General features: G+C 41.1%; 1 protein-coding gene across 2 annotated transcripts; it reads left to right on the top strand.

Moving 5' to 3' along the window:
* Positions 1 to 49: 49 nt before the first annotated feature.
* On the top strand, positions 50 to 17651 carry SUPT7L (SPT7 like, STAGA complex gamma subunit). 2 transcript variants are annotated; one of them, XR_003254710.1, is made up of 5 exons: positions 50 to 893; positions 8037 to 8361; positions 10413 to 10650; positions 11164 to 11270; positions 14983 to 15052. XR_003254710.1 is itself a non-coding variant. In XM_026072667.1 (4 exons), exons 1-4 carry the CDS (start codon positions 481 to 483, stop codon positions 15243 to 15245), a joined length of 1239 nt encoding a protein of 412 aa, XP_025928452.1. In that variant the 5' UTR covers positions 50 to 480; the 3' UTR covers positions 15246 to 17651. The 2 variants fall into 2 exon arrangements, 1 of the variants encoding a protein (XP_025928452.1); XM_026072667.1 differs by lacking the exon at positions 11164 to 11270 and having other exon boundaries at positions 14983 to 17651.
* Positions 17652 to 18325: the final 674 nt, after the last annotated feature.

The following is an 18325-nucleotide window of genomic DNA, read 5'->3' as shown; positions in this document are numbered from 1 at the left end:
CGCCGGAGTGGGGCGGCCCGGGCGGGCGGGCGGGCGGTCCCGGGGCGAGGGGGCCTGCGGCAGGGCCCTCTCCAGGGGCTGGCGGCCCCGGGTTTCCCCGCACAAGCCGGGCGCGACCCCGGTTCCCCCTCCAAACCGGCCGCGCGGGCAGCGCCGAGGGCAGCCCCGCTGCTACGGTGGTGTGGTTACCGGCTCACCGCTGCACCCCTTCCCTTCCCTTCCCAGGAGATGCGGCGATGTAAGCTGTTGAATACGAGCGCTGCAGCCCACCACCATCAGGAAAGCTGCGTTTCTTAGTGTGGTGCCACGCGAGAACTTCCCTGGCATTGATTATTTGCTTTATTCAGAGCATCAGCTCAACGCCAGTTCTTGTTGCTGTCCAAAACCTATTTTTTCCCCCTGTGACAGGACTCTTGTTGTACTATGATATTTGTTAACCTTGCTCTGGGCCTTTGAGGACCCTACGTTATCTGTATAAAAATGCTGCGCTATTGGGGTGAGATTCCCGTTTCATCTAACCAGGCCAATCGCAGCTCCTTTGACTTGCTTCAGCGTGAGTTTCGTACTGTGGAAGTCCAAGATCCTCCGTTGCATCAGCCGTCTGCGAACAAACCCCGGCCCACGACCATGCTGGACATCCCCTCTGAGCCCTGCAGCCTCACAATTCACACCATTCAGCTCATCCAGCACAACAGGCGGTTACGCAGCCTGATTGCCATGGCTCAGGCCCAAAACCAGCAGCAAGCGGAGGGCATCAAAACGGAAGACAATGAACCTCTGCCATCTTGTCCGGCCTCTCCACCTCTCCCCGATGACCTGCTTCCTCTGGATAGCAAGACCCCAAAAATGCCATTTCAGCTGAGGCACAGTGACCCAGAGAGTGATTTCTACAGGTGTGTTGCTATTTGTGTTTGTTTTTGACTGCAGGAAAGCTGAGTGTTTTTAAATACATGTGGAGTTACATGGATTTCCTTAAGCTGAAGGGACAGAGTGATATGTAAAGATTAAAATAGGCTTAGAAAAGGAGAGATGTGGATTTCTCCTGCCTTGGAAATATGCAAGTTGCTTAAAATAAATGTGTCTTTGTTTCCTGTCTATAAAACGTGGATGTGTTGTGCTGATTGCTGTCTTATTAATGTTGAGCTTAATGTTTGTGAATGGTTTTGCTGACTTCAGTGGTATTTTGTTTTGATAAGGTTAGGATGTGAATTCTTATAGTTAGGTCGCTTATTCATAACTAAATTAGGTTCATTGTAACTGAAAATTTCTAAGATGCGTGTCTAGGTGTTGACTGATTAGTTGTAGCTTCTGAGAAGATGCTTTGATAACTAATACTTGTTAGTTTTTAGTGGCCAAGTGTCTGTGATGTAAAAACTACCCCATTTCACCCTCTTTATTGGTGTTTGGTAGTCTGGTCAGATGTGGCAACGACTGCTGGCAAAGGAAACTCCTGTCTCTCTGACGCCAGCTCCACCAGCCAAGGGTTGGAGAAAATATAAAGGAAGCTTGTGTTGCTTCTTTCTCTGCAGCCAATCTTTGTTTAAGTAGTATTACCATTATTTCCCTGTCTACCCCTCCAACATGCCCTAAATTCACAAGTAGGTATTGCATTTCTTGTAGAATCTCTTGATGCTTCATACGTTGTATGCATTTATTTTCAAGGATAAATCCTCACCCCTCTAACATTCTGTTCTTAGATTAAACAGTGTGCTCCCATGAACATGATGTAGGAGAGAATAATACATTTTAGTTTCGTGAATGTGGAAAACATATATCAAAAAAATATAATTAAATTAGTTAAATGCCTCCAAGACCTTTAATGACCTGAGGTGGTATAAAATACAGTTTATTGAAAGATGCTGCTTCTGGTGACATAATCTCTCTGAACTGTAGAGCATTGCTTTAGTCCTGCTTTTGGAAGAGCACCATCATTCTTCTTGGAAGGAATAATGTAACTTGTCTAAAGGCATGAAGGGGAATCCAGTCCTGTTAGAACAAAGTCTGAGCCCTGTGATTCCTGCTCTTTTTGGCACTGTGGTTAATAGAACTGAGCCAGTTGTGTGCTGCATGCAGTACTCTGCTCTGTCTTCCCTGTTGGCTTCAGCTTTAACTTTAATTTTCTGTGGCTCTGAGCCATGTTTTGGGATCTGCCTTGTCTTTTTGTTGTCCCTTGCCAGTATCTGGGGTCAGAATAAAGAAATGTTATTTAAGTCAACCACATCAACCACATGGGGGAGTTTAAGGACTAGATTGCAAAAGCTTGATAGGCAATTTCAAAATGAGGTGTTTTGTGGCTGGCAGAGGGTGACTTTATAATGGACTGCAGTATAGACTCAAATTTAATGTGTGCTTGCTAAACCAAACACATTTATGCTTTTCGAGAAGAAAATTTTCAGATTGCTGTTGTATGTCTTTTCTTACTGTTTTAAGACACTTACATGAATAAGAACAGCAGCTGCAGTTATAGTAACAAAAATAAATTTAAAAGGTTTGCCAGTGCTTGTTCGTAGTGTGTAAAATGATTTAAGGAAGACCATTCTTCCCCTTGATGAAAGATAGTACTTCTTAATTTTATGGTGCCTTCTTATGTGCCATTGCTGGATTTACAGAAATGGACTAAATGGATATTTTAGTTTTGTTTTCTTTGGCAATAACTTGTGTCTCAGAAACTTTGTGTCAATATATTTACACATAAAAAGAAAGGAATATAAGAGCAGCCATTGTGAATCAGACCACAAGTGTCTTTAATATAGTACTCTGTCACGTCTCCTTCTGTTCCCTTGTTTTTCATTTTGATCCTTTGACCTCACATCCTTGTCTTCTATTTCACTGTTGTCCCCTGGATTCATTCCGTTACTCTTCTCATATTTTTTCCTCTTAGCTGCAGCCCCTACTTCCTCATCCCTTTTGAAATAAGGAGGAAACAGAACCTAATTTACTGCTATTTTTCGGTTGTTACTGTCTTTTCAAACCTGAACAATTCTGTACCACCAGCGGATTTAATCAAGACACTGTTCCCCTCCTGCATTTTTTCCAGGCTGTTTATAATTACCTTGGAAAAATCTCTGTCCTGGCACAGATCCCTGCGCAAAGCCCTCAGCTCCATAATGGAGATCTCTACATACTTGCTTGTTGATGCTTCCTGATGTCTTTGGAGGACTCTAGTAGGCTTATGAAGCAGGACTTCCATTTACAAAAGCTGTCTTGACTTTTCCTGAGTGTATCTCATTTACCCATGTGTCTTCTAATTCTGTTCTTAACATTTCTATGAATTTCCTTGATGCAACAGAATATATTAGGCTTCCCAGCCTGCAGTCCTCACATCTCTTCTGAAATCATTAAAAGAAAATGTTTTCACATTTTCTGTCTTCTGGTCCTCATGGACCAAGGCAGTTTAAAGCAGGAGGAAACACACCACAGCTATTCAGCTGTTTCATCCTTGAATTCCTTTAGTATTCCTAGGTGAATTACCATCTGGTCTTGGTGATTTTTAACTGTTGATGTTACTGTCCTCAAGGTACACAATAAAGGATTATCATTTGGTTTTGGTTGGTGCAGAAACAGAAGGTAAACTTAAAGCATAACTTATGAAGAATGACTAAGGAGCTGCAGACTTACAACTGCTGTTTGAACAGGAGACTCTTACTGTAAAATGGATACTAGCTTTTCCTTCTTCTCTGTTCAGCTTCCTCCAGCTAGCATGGATCTGCCTTGCAAAGAAATCCTATCTACTCGTTATGTGCCTCCCCAGATGCTTTTTCTTGTCTGTATGTGGCTGTTTCTTTAACAGATTTCTCTGCCACTCTCTTCATTTGTGTTCCCGACCACATTAGATATATGCTTTGCACTGAAAGATTATCTGTGAATGAAATTGGGAACTCTCAGTGGGAAGACAGCTCATGGCTTGCGGTTAGGAAATGTCGGTACTGAAGTAGGAAAGCAAGTGTTGGTGGCAGAGTAGGTTTAATGTTGGGAARGATTTGAAGCAGTGGAAATTACAGCATGCAGAACAAACTTATCTTGCTGGACAGAGCACCTCTGCTTAGCCCTGTAAGCTGTCTGGTGTTCAGTGTTGTCCCACTGGGACCCAATTTATTTTCCAAACATTATCTATTGAGCAGTTTCTATTTATGCCTGTGCAGCCTTCTGTAGATGTATCTGAGATGTCTAAAAAGAGGCTTACTCAGGATGAGGGGGAAAGAGGCCCTTTTTCCAGAAGAAACTTTTATTTTTGAGATAGTGTGCTTATGTTCTTTGATACATTCTGTGACTAGTTTAATCTTGTTTTTCCAATGTTCTCCATTATTTTATTATGCTGTAGAAAATGGCTGTGAAGTGACCTTGTTGCACCTCATTTGGTAGAAATTCGACTCAAAAACATAATGTTTCATAAAACAGACATGTTCATAAAAAAAACARTCCCTCCCTCCATCTGCTGCTAACTTATGCTCACCTATGAGAGAACATAGCACTTCATTACTTCAGTTGAGTGAACCTCAGCTGTTGCTCCTTGTACTGACTTGGCCCAAACATTTCCCCCTAAAGACAGTTGCTCAGGAAATGAACCATGAGATTTCCTTTCCTTTAGGAAAAATAAATAAATAAAAGGCCTTACAAAGGAGGGACTTGGGTGAATGGATTGTGGTGCCTTCGGTGGATGGCTTGTTGTCATGTTAACTGACTGGCACAGAAAATGGGTCTTTTGTGAGTTCTGAAACCTTATTAATCCTGAAAATAAGCCTGATAGGTGTAAACTGGCATATTTGTCCCTGTGTTCCAGTGTGAAGTTCTGCGTGTTGCAGGTTCATTAACAGGAGTGGGAGAAGACTAGCCTTTGGGTTTGATGAATTTGAGGCTTGGCAGGTAGATTTCCCTCTGGAAACATACATAGATGATTTCCTATCATCTAGTGTTGGTGACCCATAAAAATCTAGTTCTCTTGGAAAAGCAAAACTGATGAGTGACAAGTTGCCCAGTGTTTCAGAGCATTTGTGAYAAATTTATACTATACCTTCTGTAAAGATTATCATCTCCAAGTCACAGGCCTAGCTGTCAGTCTTGTCAATCTCTGGTAACTGAATCTTAGGGATGCAAGCTCTCTTATTTGCTTGCGACTACATGACACTGATAGTGTGTTAAAAAGGCTTGGTTTTGGATGCTGAATGGGAGCCTTTCAGAAAAGCAGTAAGTGTTGCAGAAAGTGGCCTTCTGCATAATGACAGTATTCATAAGGGTGCTTTTGGAGGTGCTGGGCATTTGGGTGACATCTAAGACCAAGGCTCTCTATCCACGATGGTCAGGAAAAAGAAGAATTTTTCTGGTCCTTCTTGGGAAGGTTTAACAGCTGCTCTCAACTTAAAATGTGTTGTCTATGTCTGTTTCTGTTTGTTTGCACTCTTATTAGGTGGTACCTGAAAGTTAAAGAAGATGAGGACGAAAAAAATATATTCTCATCTGTTGATTTGTATTAACGTTTACAGCAATATTTCAATTTTCCCTGTCTAATCAGGATTTTAATCGCCTTCTCCTATTGTTTATCATGGGAAACGGGAAATCAAGGGAAGAAAAACTAAAAACAAAACAAAACAAAATTGATTGATCTCGCCACAAAAAGAAGTGAGAATTTGGATTTGAGTGCAGTACCTGAAATTTCTTTTCTCTCTGTCTTTAATTGATTAGGCTTCAAGTTGATTATATCTCTTTCAGCATAGTGACTTGGCTGCATTTTAATCTTGGCAATTAGTTTCTTTTCCACTGGGAGTTTAAAACAGATACGACATTCTCTACTGCTTCTGAGCAGTGATATGCATTGCTAAATGGTTGCTGTATTCCAGGTTAGAAGTAGGTGAGTATCCTGCTTGGGTTTGCTGAATTCTGTGCCTTTTTTAGGTTTGGCCATAGTATTTTGCATGAATGGTATTGTGTCAGTAACAGCTGTTTATTTGTTTCTGTATTAATGATTATCAGTTTGGTGGTTTGTGTAACATAAGATGCTCTCAACTGATGATTGCTAGACAGCAGCGAGGTATGTCCTTTATTTGTGTTAAAAAAGAAAAGATTTCCCTTCTCCCCCCCGCCCCCCTCCCCCCCCCCCTTAAAAAGGAAAAATCTCCCTTCTTATATTTTGATGTTTTTTTTTCTGGAGATCTAACCTCCTTGTTCCAATGTGGTATGAGACATGGCTTTTTGTGAACTTCTGAAATCTGTCACTGGGAGGTGGAGGGGGGAGTTAGGGAGATGTAAAAACAGCATGGATGACACTTTGGTTTATAAGAGAACTGATGATCTTTTAATCATTTTGTCAGAGCACCTGCTGTCTTCTTTCCAAAGTAGTCACATGCCTGAGTAGGAATTGGGATGCGAGTCATTTTCCAGCGATTAATAACTGGGATGAATTGATGACCTGAGATCCACATGATGTTTTTAATACCCCCTTGGTAGTACCATCATCTGCAGCTCTTAATATGGTGTGACTTCCTCCCTCCCCTCCAGTCCCCATTATTTGAATAAGCAGAAAGTGCTGACCTGGAGTTCTTGAAAATGAAACCCCCTAGGATTTTGGTGCTGGTATGCTCTAAGTTGAACTCTCCAATTTCACTCCTCTGAAATGTTATCATTTTTACTGCTGTGTTTCGGTGGTTTTGTATGGGTCCTCTCTGAGAATCAGAGGGGGCTAAGGTTCTGTAATCCAGTTTTTCAGTGAGACTGGAGGGTGCCTGGTGCATGTGTTGTAGAAACAGGGTAGTGGGAATTTTAGCGAGACTGGTGCCTCCTTTTATATAAATCATCGATGCTGTTCCGGTACTGTTTAATCAAGTTTTGTTAATGGAAGAATTATGTGGCGGCACACAAATAGTGTATGGTGTATGGGAAGTGGTGAATTCTCAGGGAGGGTTGTATAAGATGTTAGAAGAAATTGATCAGAAACAAATGAAGGATGAAATTGTTAGCTTAATTCAACCATTGATGCTGAATGAAGTATAAAAAAAAATAAATACCACACTTAGCAAGAAAGGAAACTTGATTTTTGACATCAGCATCTGAAGACAGTGTTACTGACATGGCTAAATAAATTACATACATTTAGTCATGAGTTTAGAAATCTGATTTAAGTATGTTTGCCTTTCAAAGGCCTTGTCTTATCTTCTCTTCTTCCTGTGTGGAATTTCTATTTGTTAACTCATCTTGCTGAAAAATTCAGTTGCCTGACTGTGAGTGAATGATGTTTGAAATGCTCATGTTAGTTGTTCTCTGCCTCTTCTATCCTGGATTGCCACTTCTTAACCGCTTAACAACACAGAAAAGAGGTCACCCAACCCAAGGCTAAGGAATGCTGCTCTAAGGTAGGACCTCTTCAGGCCTCCTAGCAAGGGTTTGTGGTCACTGCTTACATTGCATACTGGGATAATTCTTTCCATTCCATGCCAAGTGACTATTAGAAATGGGGGTAGGGAAATGGTCTTTTTGGCCACAGTGTAGCTTTATGAGGTGAATGTATAAGGGTGTGTATTCAATTTGCTGTTTTTTATGTGCATTTTTTGCATTATAAATTCATATCTTGTCTATCCCAGAAGCCTCTGTACCTGACTATTAGGCCTGTGACATCAGAGATAATAAGGAAGAGAAATGTAACTGAGAGGGGAAATGTTTTGCATTTATGCTATTTAAAATGCTTTTTTTTGTTTTTGTCAAGGTCCCATTTAATTCACATCTCCAGGAGAAAAGCTCTTGGGTGGGAAGGGAGTTGCTTAAGGGTTGAGAAGATTTGCATCCTACATACATGAATCACCCAAGGATTTTTTGCAGCATTAGAAGGGAAAATGAGACGTGGCAGTGCTGATTTTGAGGGAGGGGAAGAAGGGAACGCAGACAAAAGTCTTCTAGATATTATTCCTAGGTAATTGAGAAGCTGTGGAGAACCCCAAACAATTTGCTTTCACTTTGTAGCTCACCTTAGTAATGAGAGTATCTTTTGAACTGGTATCTTTCTCTCAGTTTTTGGAAGGAAGCTATTTTTGTCCTCTCTGTTTTTTTAGAGGAAGAGGAGAGCCTGTGACTGAACTGAGTTGGTCCTCCTGCCGACAGCTTCTCTACCAGTCAATGGCCACCATCCTCGCTCACACAGGCTTTGAGTGCGCCAATGAGAGCGTCCTGGAGACCCTGACAGACATTGCCCATGAGTACTGCTTGAAGTTCACCAAACTGCTACGCTTCGCGGTGGATCGAGAAGCTAGACTTGGGCATACCCCTTTCCCTGATGTCATGGAACAGGTCTTCCATGAAGTGGGCATTGGCAGTGTGCTYTCACTGCAGAAGTTCTGGCAACACCGCATTAAGGATTATCACAGCTACATGCTTCAGGTGAAGAGAACAATAGGGAACTATAAGTGCTAAGAAAAGTAACCCCAGTACAATTGTTTATTCCTCTAGCAAGTCTTGTGTCTTACTGTGGTAAAATAGAGTTAGAAAACCTCTTGGTGAAGGGGAGACATCAAGGCAAGGGGAAAACAGGATTTTTTTTCCACAAAATTGACTAGAAGAGAGAGCCCCTTACTCGTGTCCCCGCTTTGGCTAAGAATGCTGTACTGATGGCCTGCCTGTGCTTAAGAGGARAGCTCCAATTCATGAATGGCCCAAACAAGAATACCAAGTAGAAGTAAAATCAGTACTGACTGATCAACTGAATTTCTGCTTTGATGTGGCATTTGGCTGCTTAACATTTCAGAAAGCTAATAAGCAGGCAAATAAAAAATATTTTCTGTGCAGTGGGTTGGTTGGCTTGAGCAAGGGAGTGGTTTAAGCTGTACAGGAGGTTCAGTCTGGTAGAGAGTATAGGGTAGTATTTTACTGCTCTGAGCTGTTAAACAGTTGCTGCCTTCCACTCTAGTGGGGACTGCCTTTCTATGGATAAAGGAGAGGAATTGTTAAATCTCCTTGGAATGAGAGGTGCCATATAAACAATGATTGTAAGAATAAAGAAATAGTTTATTTTGGGCCAGGTATTCTATGAAATTAAACAGGTGCATTTTATTTAAATGATAAAAGACTTTCTGCCCTTTATGGACTCACAGAAACACAGGAATGTGAGGTGAGAATTCTGTTCCTACTCATCAAAAAACAAGGCTTGAATCAAGTAGCTAGTCCATGATCAAAGACAAAATCTGCCATGTCTAATCTTTCCAGGGGTTATGCCTTTCTCCTACTCATGGTATCTGATTGCCAGTTGACTCCTCTTGTAACAGTTTAACTTGTGCTCTTTCTCTTACTGGGCTTGCCACATTGTGACTTACAGAGGTAGTATAAATTGGAGACACCTGCAAATGTATGCAGTATGTAAATCATGATGGATTCTGAGGTTTTACATAAATGACATAATGTCATAAAATGACATAATCAAGATCTGTCCTCACTGAAAACATTTTTGTTCAAAGGGGCTGATTGCATTAGTTGAAAGATACTCTTGCATTAGTCAAAAATTTTTTTTTTAATTTGAAAGGTTATGAAACACTGAGTGTAGTTAGCAGTCCCATCCTGATACCTAGATGTTCTCTGTGCTAGAATTTGGGTTTTCTGCATTGTTCTGCTGATGCAATTAAATTTTGTCCTGCAGCTGGTCATGGTCTAACTCGTTCTGTTCTGCAGGGCTGGGGTCCACAGTAGCCTCTATATTTGGAAGTATGTCTAGAAGGAGGAAATAGTCTTTGCTATTCTTTTTCATTCTTTTTTCTGCTGTTAAAAGCCTCAGGCTTTTCCTGACTACAGTTTCCTGAATGTTGGGATTCAGTGATACGAACAAGCATCTGTTAGAAGCAAGGTTAAATCTGAAATTTTTACTTTTTTAATTGCTTATAGTTGATAAATTTCTAGAAGTAAAGAGCTGTTTCCAAATTGCATTTCTGTATTTGTTTCACTTGTGTGATTGGAGAAAACTTCTACTGTGTTCTTGCTCTGGATCTGACAGAAGGTAACCAGACCTTGCCAGTTGTGACTACAGAAGCTGATGAATATGAGAGCTGCTTGATTTTTAATGCTGGAGTAAATTTGGTACTGGCAAAGACGGGGACAGTCTTGTAGTTAAAACTAAAGGGCAAGGCTGAGGCACTTTGCTTTTGTTTCTCGCTCTGGTTAAATTTCTGGATCTCATCATCCATGAAATAGAGGTGCTCATATTTATCAAGCAAATATGTTAATGAATTAACCCTCTTTTTAAAGTCCCTTGATACAGGATAGAAGGTGTTCTTTAAGGAGGGGAGAATCTTTACTGTGTAGCTGATACCTATTTACTTGAGATGAGGTGAGATGTTAGTAATGTTCTGGGAAGAGAGCACACTGCAGTGTAGCTGCCATCAGAGTTGCTGAAGTCACTCTGAAGTCTTCAGCCTCTTTTTCTCTCCCCCGATGATCTTTCATAGGTTAGCAAGCAGCTCTCAGAAGAGTATGAGAAGATTGTCAATCCTGAAAAGGCAGCAGAAGACACAAAGCCTGTGAAGATTAAGGAGGAACCTGTTAGCGATATCACTTTCCCCATAAGTGAGGAGCTAGAAGGAGATCTGGCTTCTGGTGACCAGTCTTTGCCAGTGGGAGTCCTTGGAGCTCAGAGTGAACGCTTCTCTGCCAACTTGGAAGTAGAAGCTTCCCCGCAGGCTTCAGGTAGGTGTTCCCTGCCACTGCTCAAATCAGTCCCTCAGCTATCCATGTGGTCTTGTTTCAGTTTTTAACAGCAGATTTAAATGTGAGGAAGGGGAGGGAGAAGAATGCTTTATTTTTTAGTAAAAATATTAGAGGGTGATGGGGAAACACCCTTACTTAAATTCTAAATATAAAACAAAAAGTCAAAGGTATCAATTATTGGAATTTGTTAAATATTTAACCCAGACAGGGACTGTGAAAAACAGTGTTTCATATGATGTTTATTTTTAGGGGAAGGTGAAAGTGCTTGGGTTTGGTATTGTTGTGAGGTAGACTGTTTTTCTACAGTCTTTATTATTGTTTTGAAAACTGTGGTGTTTTTTGCAGATGTAAGTACTGGGGACTTTTGCCCAGTCTGATGTAACAAAGACAAAAATAACTTTTGGATTTTTTTTTTTTAGTTTAAAATAAAAGAAACTGGGTTTTTGTCCTTATTTGTAATRAGGAGGAGAACTGGATTTTTATTTTTTTCAGGTAGCCTGGGATTCTTGTCCAGAGATTCATACTTCTGAAAAGTTGAAGGCCATATTCCTTGTGACAGGAATAAATTCAAGACTCTATATGGTGTAGGCACGGAATGAGTAAGGGAAATAGTAGTGATATTTGTTTCTGTCCTCCATTTTTGGAAGTCATCCTAGTAGCAGCAACCATTGTTTCATGAAAGCTTATGTGAATTAGGTGACTTATATGAATTGGGCTCGTGGGACTCTCTCCTATTCTAGATTCTCTCCCCCAAAGCCTGCTACAGGTAGCTGCAGCCATGAAAAGTGAGATGATGAATGAAGTGGTTGGGTTATGGAGACTGCACTCTGTTCCTCAAAGTCATCCTTCTATGTTGGATGTACTGGAGCATACTGGTAGCTAGTATGGGAGAATGTGCTATTGCTGTGCTTGTTCTATATCTATATACAAGTTTTATTCTTTGCACTATTTCGTAGTGCTAAGTTTTATGGAAAATGAAGAAAGCATTCTCTTCCCAAAGATAGTCTGTTTTGATTTTTGTATAGAACCTGCTGAATTCCACCAGTCACTGCAGTAATAAATGTTTCACTTAAAAATCCAGTTAACAACCATGGAGTCTTTTCTCCTATTAACCCTAATCTAAGTACCATTTATATTGAGGGGAGAGTAGACCTCTGAGTCTGAGTTGTTTTAAAAAATAGAGCATTCTGCTGAGTTTTAAAAAACACAAATCCATCTGACATTTTTTCTGGAAGCTCATATTGTTTTCTGTAGTACTCTGAAATGCGAAGCACTCACAGTTTTGTGGGAGAGGGAATAGCAGACTCCTCTGGCCCATCTGGGGTTGCGAGTGATTCATCTGAAAAGCTTGGTATTAGCATCTACCACTTGAGACCCAGAGGTTAGCTTGCTAGCTGTATATTAAATGCCTCTTGCCTCTCTGATATTGGATTGATGTTTTCTAATTAAGAATACAAGTGCTCTGTTCCCCCCTGAAAATCCCTCTTCGCTTCACAAGAGCCTTTGGAAATCTCATCACTGTAAGAAGTCCCAGTCTAGAGCTGGGCAGGCAGGAAAGAGTGTAATATCACATGGAGTGAGAAAAAGCTGCTGCAATTGGGACACCACCATCTTAAAAATACAAGTGTGAGGTCCATGAGGAGGGCAGCAATGCATCACTGTCTGAGGGCAAAACTGACATTACAACTTTTTATGTTTTTCTTGTGTTTCTGCTTATGCCTGATTGTGGGCTAGCTGCTTAATTTCATTGCAGATGGGGAAATGGAAACAAAATTGGGGATTCTGTTCCTCTACCCAGTAGGATAACGTGAAGATTAGCTCATTTGTAAAGTACTTTGAAGTTAAAGTGCTTTAAAGATGAAATGTCCTGTGTCACTGCGTAAGTAGTGTTAGTCATTAGTGACACTCTCAATGACAGGTGATAGAGCTGAAAGAAATAAGCCTGAGTGATGAAGAACAATTGATGAAAGAAAGAAACAGTAAATTTAGGGGAGAACCTTTGATTATTGTGTAGACTAGGTCTGCAACTTGGTAGAACTGATAGCATGTTAATGRTGTGTCCCTTGTCCTTGAGAGGAATACATTCACTCGTAATTAACTTAAAGGGGCCTTTTCATTAAGGTTGCTGGACATCAGCAAGCACTTTCATTCTTGCTTGCTGTCTAACTCCCAAGCTAAGGTGGGCTGTGTTGTCTGCACAAAGATCTCCTAAGCCCTGGTTTGGGGTAAGCTGTTCTGGAAGATTCCTGACTCCTTCATAAGGGAAAGTTCACAGTACAAACACATGATGGAAGACTTGTTTTCTGTATAATTAATAGTAATAGGGAACTACAATAGGTTTGGCTCAGCACAAGAAGCTTGGTTGTGCTTTCAAACTGTAGCCAAGCCCCTTGAGACAAAAGGTTTGGAAAATTCACTGAAGCTGGTTTCCTTGTTTGTGTTTTATTTTCCATGTGAAATTAACGCTACACTAGAGGGATCAGATTTAAAAGTGAGAGGAAATTTCAAGCTTTATTAATTTCTGGGCTGTTTATGCCCCTCTCAGCAAGATGCCCAATTAGTATCAGTTGCAATAGTAGCATTTTTCTCTCTCTTAAAAACTATAAATAAGCAGATATAATGCAATCTGTAATTACTCCTTTTGGGGATAAAACATTTTCTATTTTCAAGAAGTACACTTCTGTATTCTTGTACATAAAATTCTCAATCTGCTCAGATTGCACACTAGTCTAAAACTAGGAAAAAAAAGTATCACAGACTGTAACGCTGGTGTGGACTGGCAAATCTTCCATTGTGGAGTTAATTAAAATGGGAAGGTTCATTTTATTTGCCTGTTTAGCCAACTATGTGATAGCAACTTATAATTGCTGCTGATCTGAGTTAGGTTTGAACAAGTGACAGAGGAATTAAGTTTGTGGTGTATATTTTGAACTATTTTGATTTCTGAGAAGCAGTTGGGTTTGGTATTTGTTGTTTGAGTCAACTTAATTCTGTGGATATCCTGCCTCAGRTCTGTTAGTTCTGGCTAGAATCAGGGGGAAGAGAGAGCATAGAAATGACACAGTGAGCAAAGATTTGGTAGATCRTTAATTCAGCCTTCACAGACTTCTTAAAAGTGTCTGTGGTTCAAGATTTCAAGTTATTATCACTTTTTAATGTTATGGCACTATTAAAAAGCCCTAAGTCCGTTCAGAGTCTTACAATGCAAGATGCCCCACAAACATAAAAGACTGTAGTTTTATCTTGACTAAACTGTCTTGCAGTGTTTTTGATAGGGTTAAATGCATGAAATGAGTTCAATGAGAGAGCAGGGAAGAGCAGGTGGGAGGATGATAGCAATCAAAGGAAGATCATGCAATTAATCTAGATGAAAGGTTTGATAGTTCTGAATGTGTTTTAATATAATTGTTCTAATCAGTCATTTTTAAAAATCCATGTGATTCCCTGGACTCTTCAACTCCCTTCTTTGTAAACATCACCTGGGATTCACCATCTAGTTGTTCTTTTGTTTTGTTTTGTTCCCCCTGCCCCTCCCCGATTCCCTTCGCTGGCATGGCTAGTTCCATTAAATTAATGTGCAGTCTATTCCTGTGGCAAACTGTCCTGTGATAACGGCCTATCTCCCAGCCAGGTGTCCGCTCTCTGTAAGATTGAGCCAAGAGGGTTTCCTTCCGTTCTGCAGAAGGACGGGATGAGATCTGTAGGTGTCAAGTACAAGAAGGCAGGCAATCTGATGACTGACTGACTGACTGAGCAGTTCTCACGTCCCTGTGTCCCCGTGCTGAAAGTTGTATTTGAGTTCTGTGCCCTCTCAATTCACCTCCTCTGCAAAACTGCAAGAAGTCCACTGTGGCTGACATCTTAGAGGGGATTCCTGACCTCATCATCAGAGATAACTTAAGTCTTGCTTGTGCAGGGTGTAGTCTGTGTACTGTTGGCATATTCATTGCTGCTGAGACACTCCTTCCTGGAGAATGATGGGGGTTCTTTAGGTTGTTTCTCATGGAGAAAACCACATAGTAGACTGCTGTGAAAGGATAGTGCCAAATTTTTTAAAGAATCAATTACTGAGCTACTTAAAAAAAAAAAGCCCACCAACAGACTACTTATTTATTGTTTCACACTGGTTGTTGGGGGTTTTTTGTTTTGTTTTTTTTTTCTCCAGATAGACTGTTCACCTGTTCAAAGATTACTTCACCTGTAGCTTTGCTTTTGTTCGTTCTTTACCAGTGCTGCTGTCCCTTGCACCCACTTGCCATTTGTAATTTATCCTTCTACTCTGTGACTACTGTGTGCTTTTTCTCTCTCCAGGGGCTGAGGTGAATGCTTCCCCTCTCTGGACCTTGGCTCAGGTGAAAATGGAGCCACAGGAAAATGAGGAGGGCAATGTACCTGGGCACGGGGTCCTAAGCAGTGATGTCTTTGAGGAGCCCATGTCAGGCATGAGTGAAGCTGGGATGCCACACAGCCCCAATGGCTCTGAGAGCAGCTACGGTTCTCATTCTGCTGACAGTCTGATGGGCTCCTCACCTGTCTTCAACCAGCGCTGCAAGAAAAAGATGAAGAAGATGTGAAAAAGAAAAGAGGGCCTTTTTATTTAGTCCTGATGCTGTGTAATGAAGACTTGAAATGAGCCAAGAGAGTACTGTGATGGCTATGATACGTGAACAAGGCTGGCCCTGGTGTCTGAGGGACCTTGCATGATATTATTATGAGGTTTGATGTGTAGTGACCTTCACCTCCACTCTTTGTCGGCTTCTGTGCTCCGTCCTGACTCATGAGATTGAAGATCACTCTATACATTTGTTGGTGTCATGGCTTGCTTGGATGAATGAGGAAGTTACCAGTGAAAAGTAGTTGTGAAGAGATTTGCTAAGTCATAAAATCAATGAATAATATGGGTTGGAAGGGACCTTCTGTGGTGTCTAGTCCAACCTTCTGATTGAAGCAGGACTGATTAGAAGAGGTTGCTCAGGGCCTTGTTCAGTTGAGATTTGAATATCTCCAAGAATGGAGATCGCAGACCTCTTCGGGCAACATTTTCCAATATTTGATCACAATAAGAAAAAAACAATTCTGACATCTGTTTGGAATTTCCCATGTTCCAGTTTGTGTCTGTTGCCTCTTGTTCTATCACTGTTCACCTCCAAGAAGAGTCTGACTCCATCTTCTCTAACCTGCCCATTAGGTAGTTGTAAACAGCAAGAAGATCTCCCTTTAGCCTTTTCTTAAGGCTTATGGAAACCCAGCTCCCTCAGCCTCTCCTCGCACATCCTGTGCTCCAGCTTTGTGACCATCTTGGTGGCCTTCCCTTGGACTTCCTTCAGTAGGTCAGAGCCCTTCTTGTAAGGGGGAGCACATAAGTGGACACAGTTCTCCAGACATGGTATCACAAGTGCCGAATAGAGAGGAATAATAATTTCCCTCAACTTACTGGTTACACTCTTGCTAACACAGCTTCCTATACATTTGGCTTTTGTTGTCACAAGCGCATGCTGCTGACTCCTATCTGACTTGTCCACCAGGACCCTAGGTCCTTTTCTGCAAAGCWGCTTTCTAGCAGTCAGTGTCCTGCATGTAGCATTTTATGGAGTTTTTCCATCCCAGGTGCTGGAATTTGGAGATTGCATTTGCCTTTGCTGAACTTCATGAGATTCCTGTGAGTCCATTTCTGCAGCCTGTTTTGGTCCTTCTGAATAGCAGCCCTGTCCTCCAGCATTTTTACATATTTACCCTCCAAACTGGTGTGATCCGTAAACTTGCTGAGAGTGTACACCATCCCATTGTCCTAGTCATTAGTAAAGACCTGAATATTAAAGTATTGATCACTGAGGGATGCTACTAATTCCTGACCATCAGTTGGACTTTAGATATATCTTGCTTTCATATGCTTGGAAATGGTTTCTAGGAGGATTTGCTCCAAAGCTCTTCCCAGGGGCTGAGGTTAACCTGACCAGCATGTAGYTCCCTGGATACTTTTTCTTTCCCTTTTTGAAGATGGGTGTGACATTTGTCTTTTCCTAGTCATCCAGGAGCCTTTGCTGATCGTGATGACCTTTCAAAGATGCTAGAGAATGGCTTACAGTGTCATCAGCCAGCTCTTTTAGCGCCTTCGGATGCCTCCTGTCTGGCTGTATGGATGTGTGTATGTCCAGTTGACTTAAGTTCTTGTCAGTTCAGTCTTCCTCTATTGTAGGTGATGTTTCATTCCCACACCCTAGTAGGCCAAGGGACCTGAGAGGCCTGAAGGCCAACATTATCAGTGAAAACAGAGGCAAAAAAGGTGTTGAATACATCAGCCATAAAATACAAAGTGCATCCTTTGTCACTAGGTTCCCTGCACCATCGAACAATAAACCCTCCTTTTCCTTAGCTTTTTTTTTGCTGCCAGTGTACTTACAGAAGCCCTTCTTGTTCTTCACATGTCTTGCTGGTTTCAACTCTAGCTAAGCTTGGCTTTCCTAAGCCAAGCTGTCCTTGCATGCTTGGGCAGTGTCTCTATATCCCTCCTGGTCAGCCCATTCTAACATCCACCTCTGTGTACTTTTTTTCTGTGTGTTTGAGTTCAGTCAGGAGTTCCTTGTTCATCTRTGCTGGCCTTCTGTCACACCTGTTTGACTTTCTGCTCAAAATGGACCATTCTTGTACTTTGAGAAAGTTGTCTTTGAAAATCAGCCAGCACTTCTGGTCCTTGTTAGAAGGCCAGAGTAATCCCCCAAGAGATACTGTCACGAAGATCCATGAATAAGCCAAAATCTGCCCTCCTGAAGCCTAGAATTTGTCTTGTTCACTTTTCTCAGCATTTTAAACACCACAATCCCATGTTTGCTGCAGCCAAGACGTTCACATTCTCAAGCAATTCATCCTTGTTAGTAACAAGTGCAGTAGAGCTTAGTCCCTAGTCTGTTTGTTGATCTTCTGATCAGAGAAGTTGATGGCCAGCTGTTCAAAGTAGGATTTTCCAGAGAGAAAGAAACAGTTTTTACTGTTACTTAGAGCTGATGCTGACAATGAAAACTTTTTCTTCATTCCATGGGATTGAGTGCAGCAGCTTCAGGCTAGCTGAGTTTTCCTRTTCAGTCTCTATCTTGACAACTTAGTTTGAAACAGAATCTATTTTGTTGCTTGTTTTTATGGCCCAGCTGACTGATGACAATTTTTTTTGTTCTGCACAATCCTCAGTTGATCAGCTCAGTCTTTAACTTGATTCAGTGAGTATCTCTCAAAAAAACTAGAATGAACACGAATCAAGAATGAACAGCCACTTAAAAAGGCTCTGTACCTATAACCCATTGGGATGTTTGAGGGAGATTTACCGAGCCTCCCATATGTCCTTAAAATTGCAAGTTTATCTTTGGAAAGAATGAGCTCCAGGCATAGTATTTTTTTTTGTTTCTGTATAGCATGCCTAGTCTTAATTCTTATCTTCCTGACTGTATTTCTCTTCCACTTTAGAGGAATTTTATATTTGGCTTCTGTTTCTATATGTTTAATAAGATTGAGTGACCACAGGCTTTTATGGATACTAGAGTTAAAATTGCACTTCACAGTTTTAAAGGTTCCTCCTGGGACCTAAATTCTAGCCATTTGAAGCGTAGTTAGTTAGATCAGAGGACTGGTGTATAAGGAAATCTTTAGTTTGATCCCTCTGAGT

This window comes from Apteryx rowi, unplaced genomic scaffold, assembly GCF_003343035.1.
Source record: "Apteryx rowi isolate R43461 unplaced genomic scaffold, aptRow1 scaffold_347, whole genome shotgun sequence".
NCBI lineage: Eukaryota > Metazoa > Chordata > Aves > Apterygiformes > Apterygidae > Apteryx > Apteryx rowi.
Note: the sequence above shows the minus strand (reverse complement) of the source record. Positions and strands in the feature narration are given on the sequence as shown.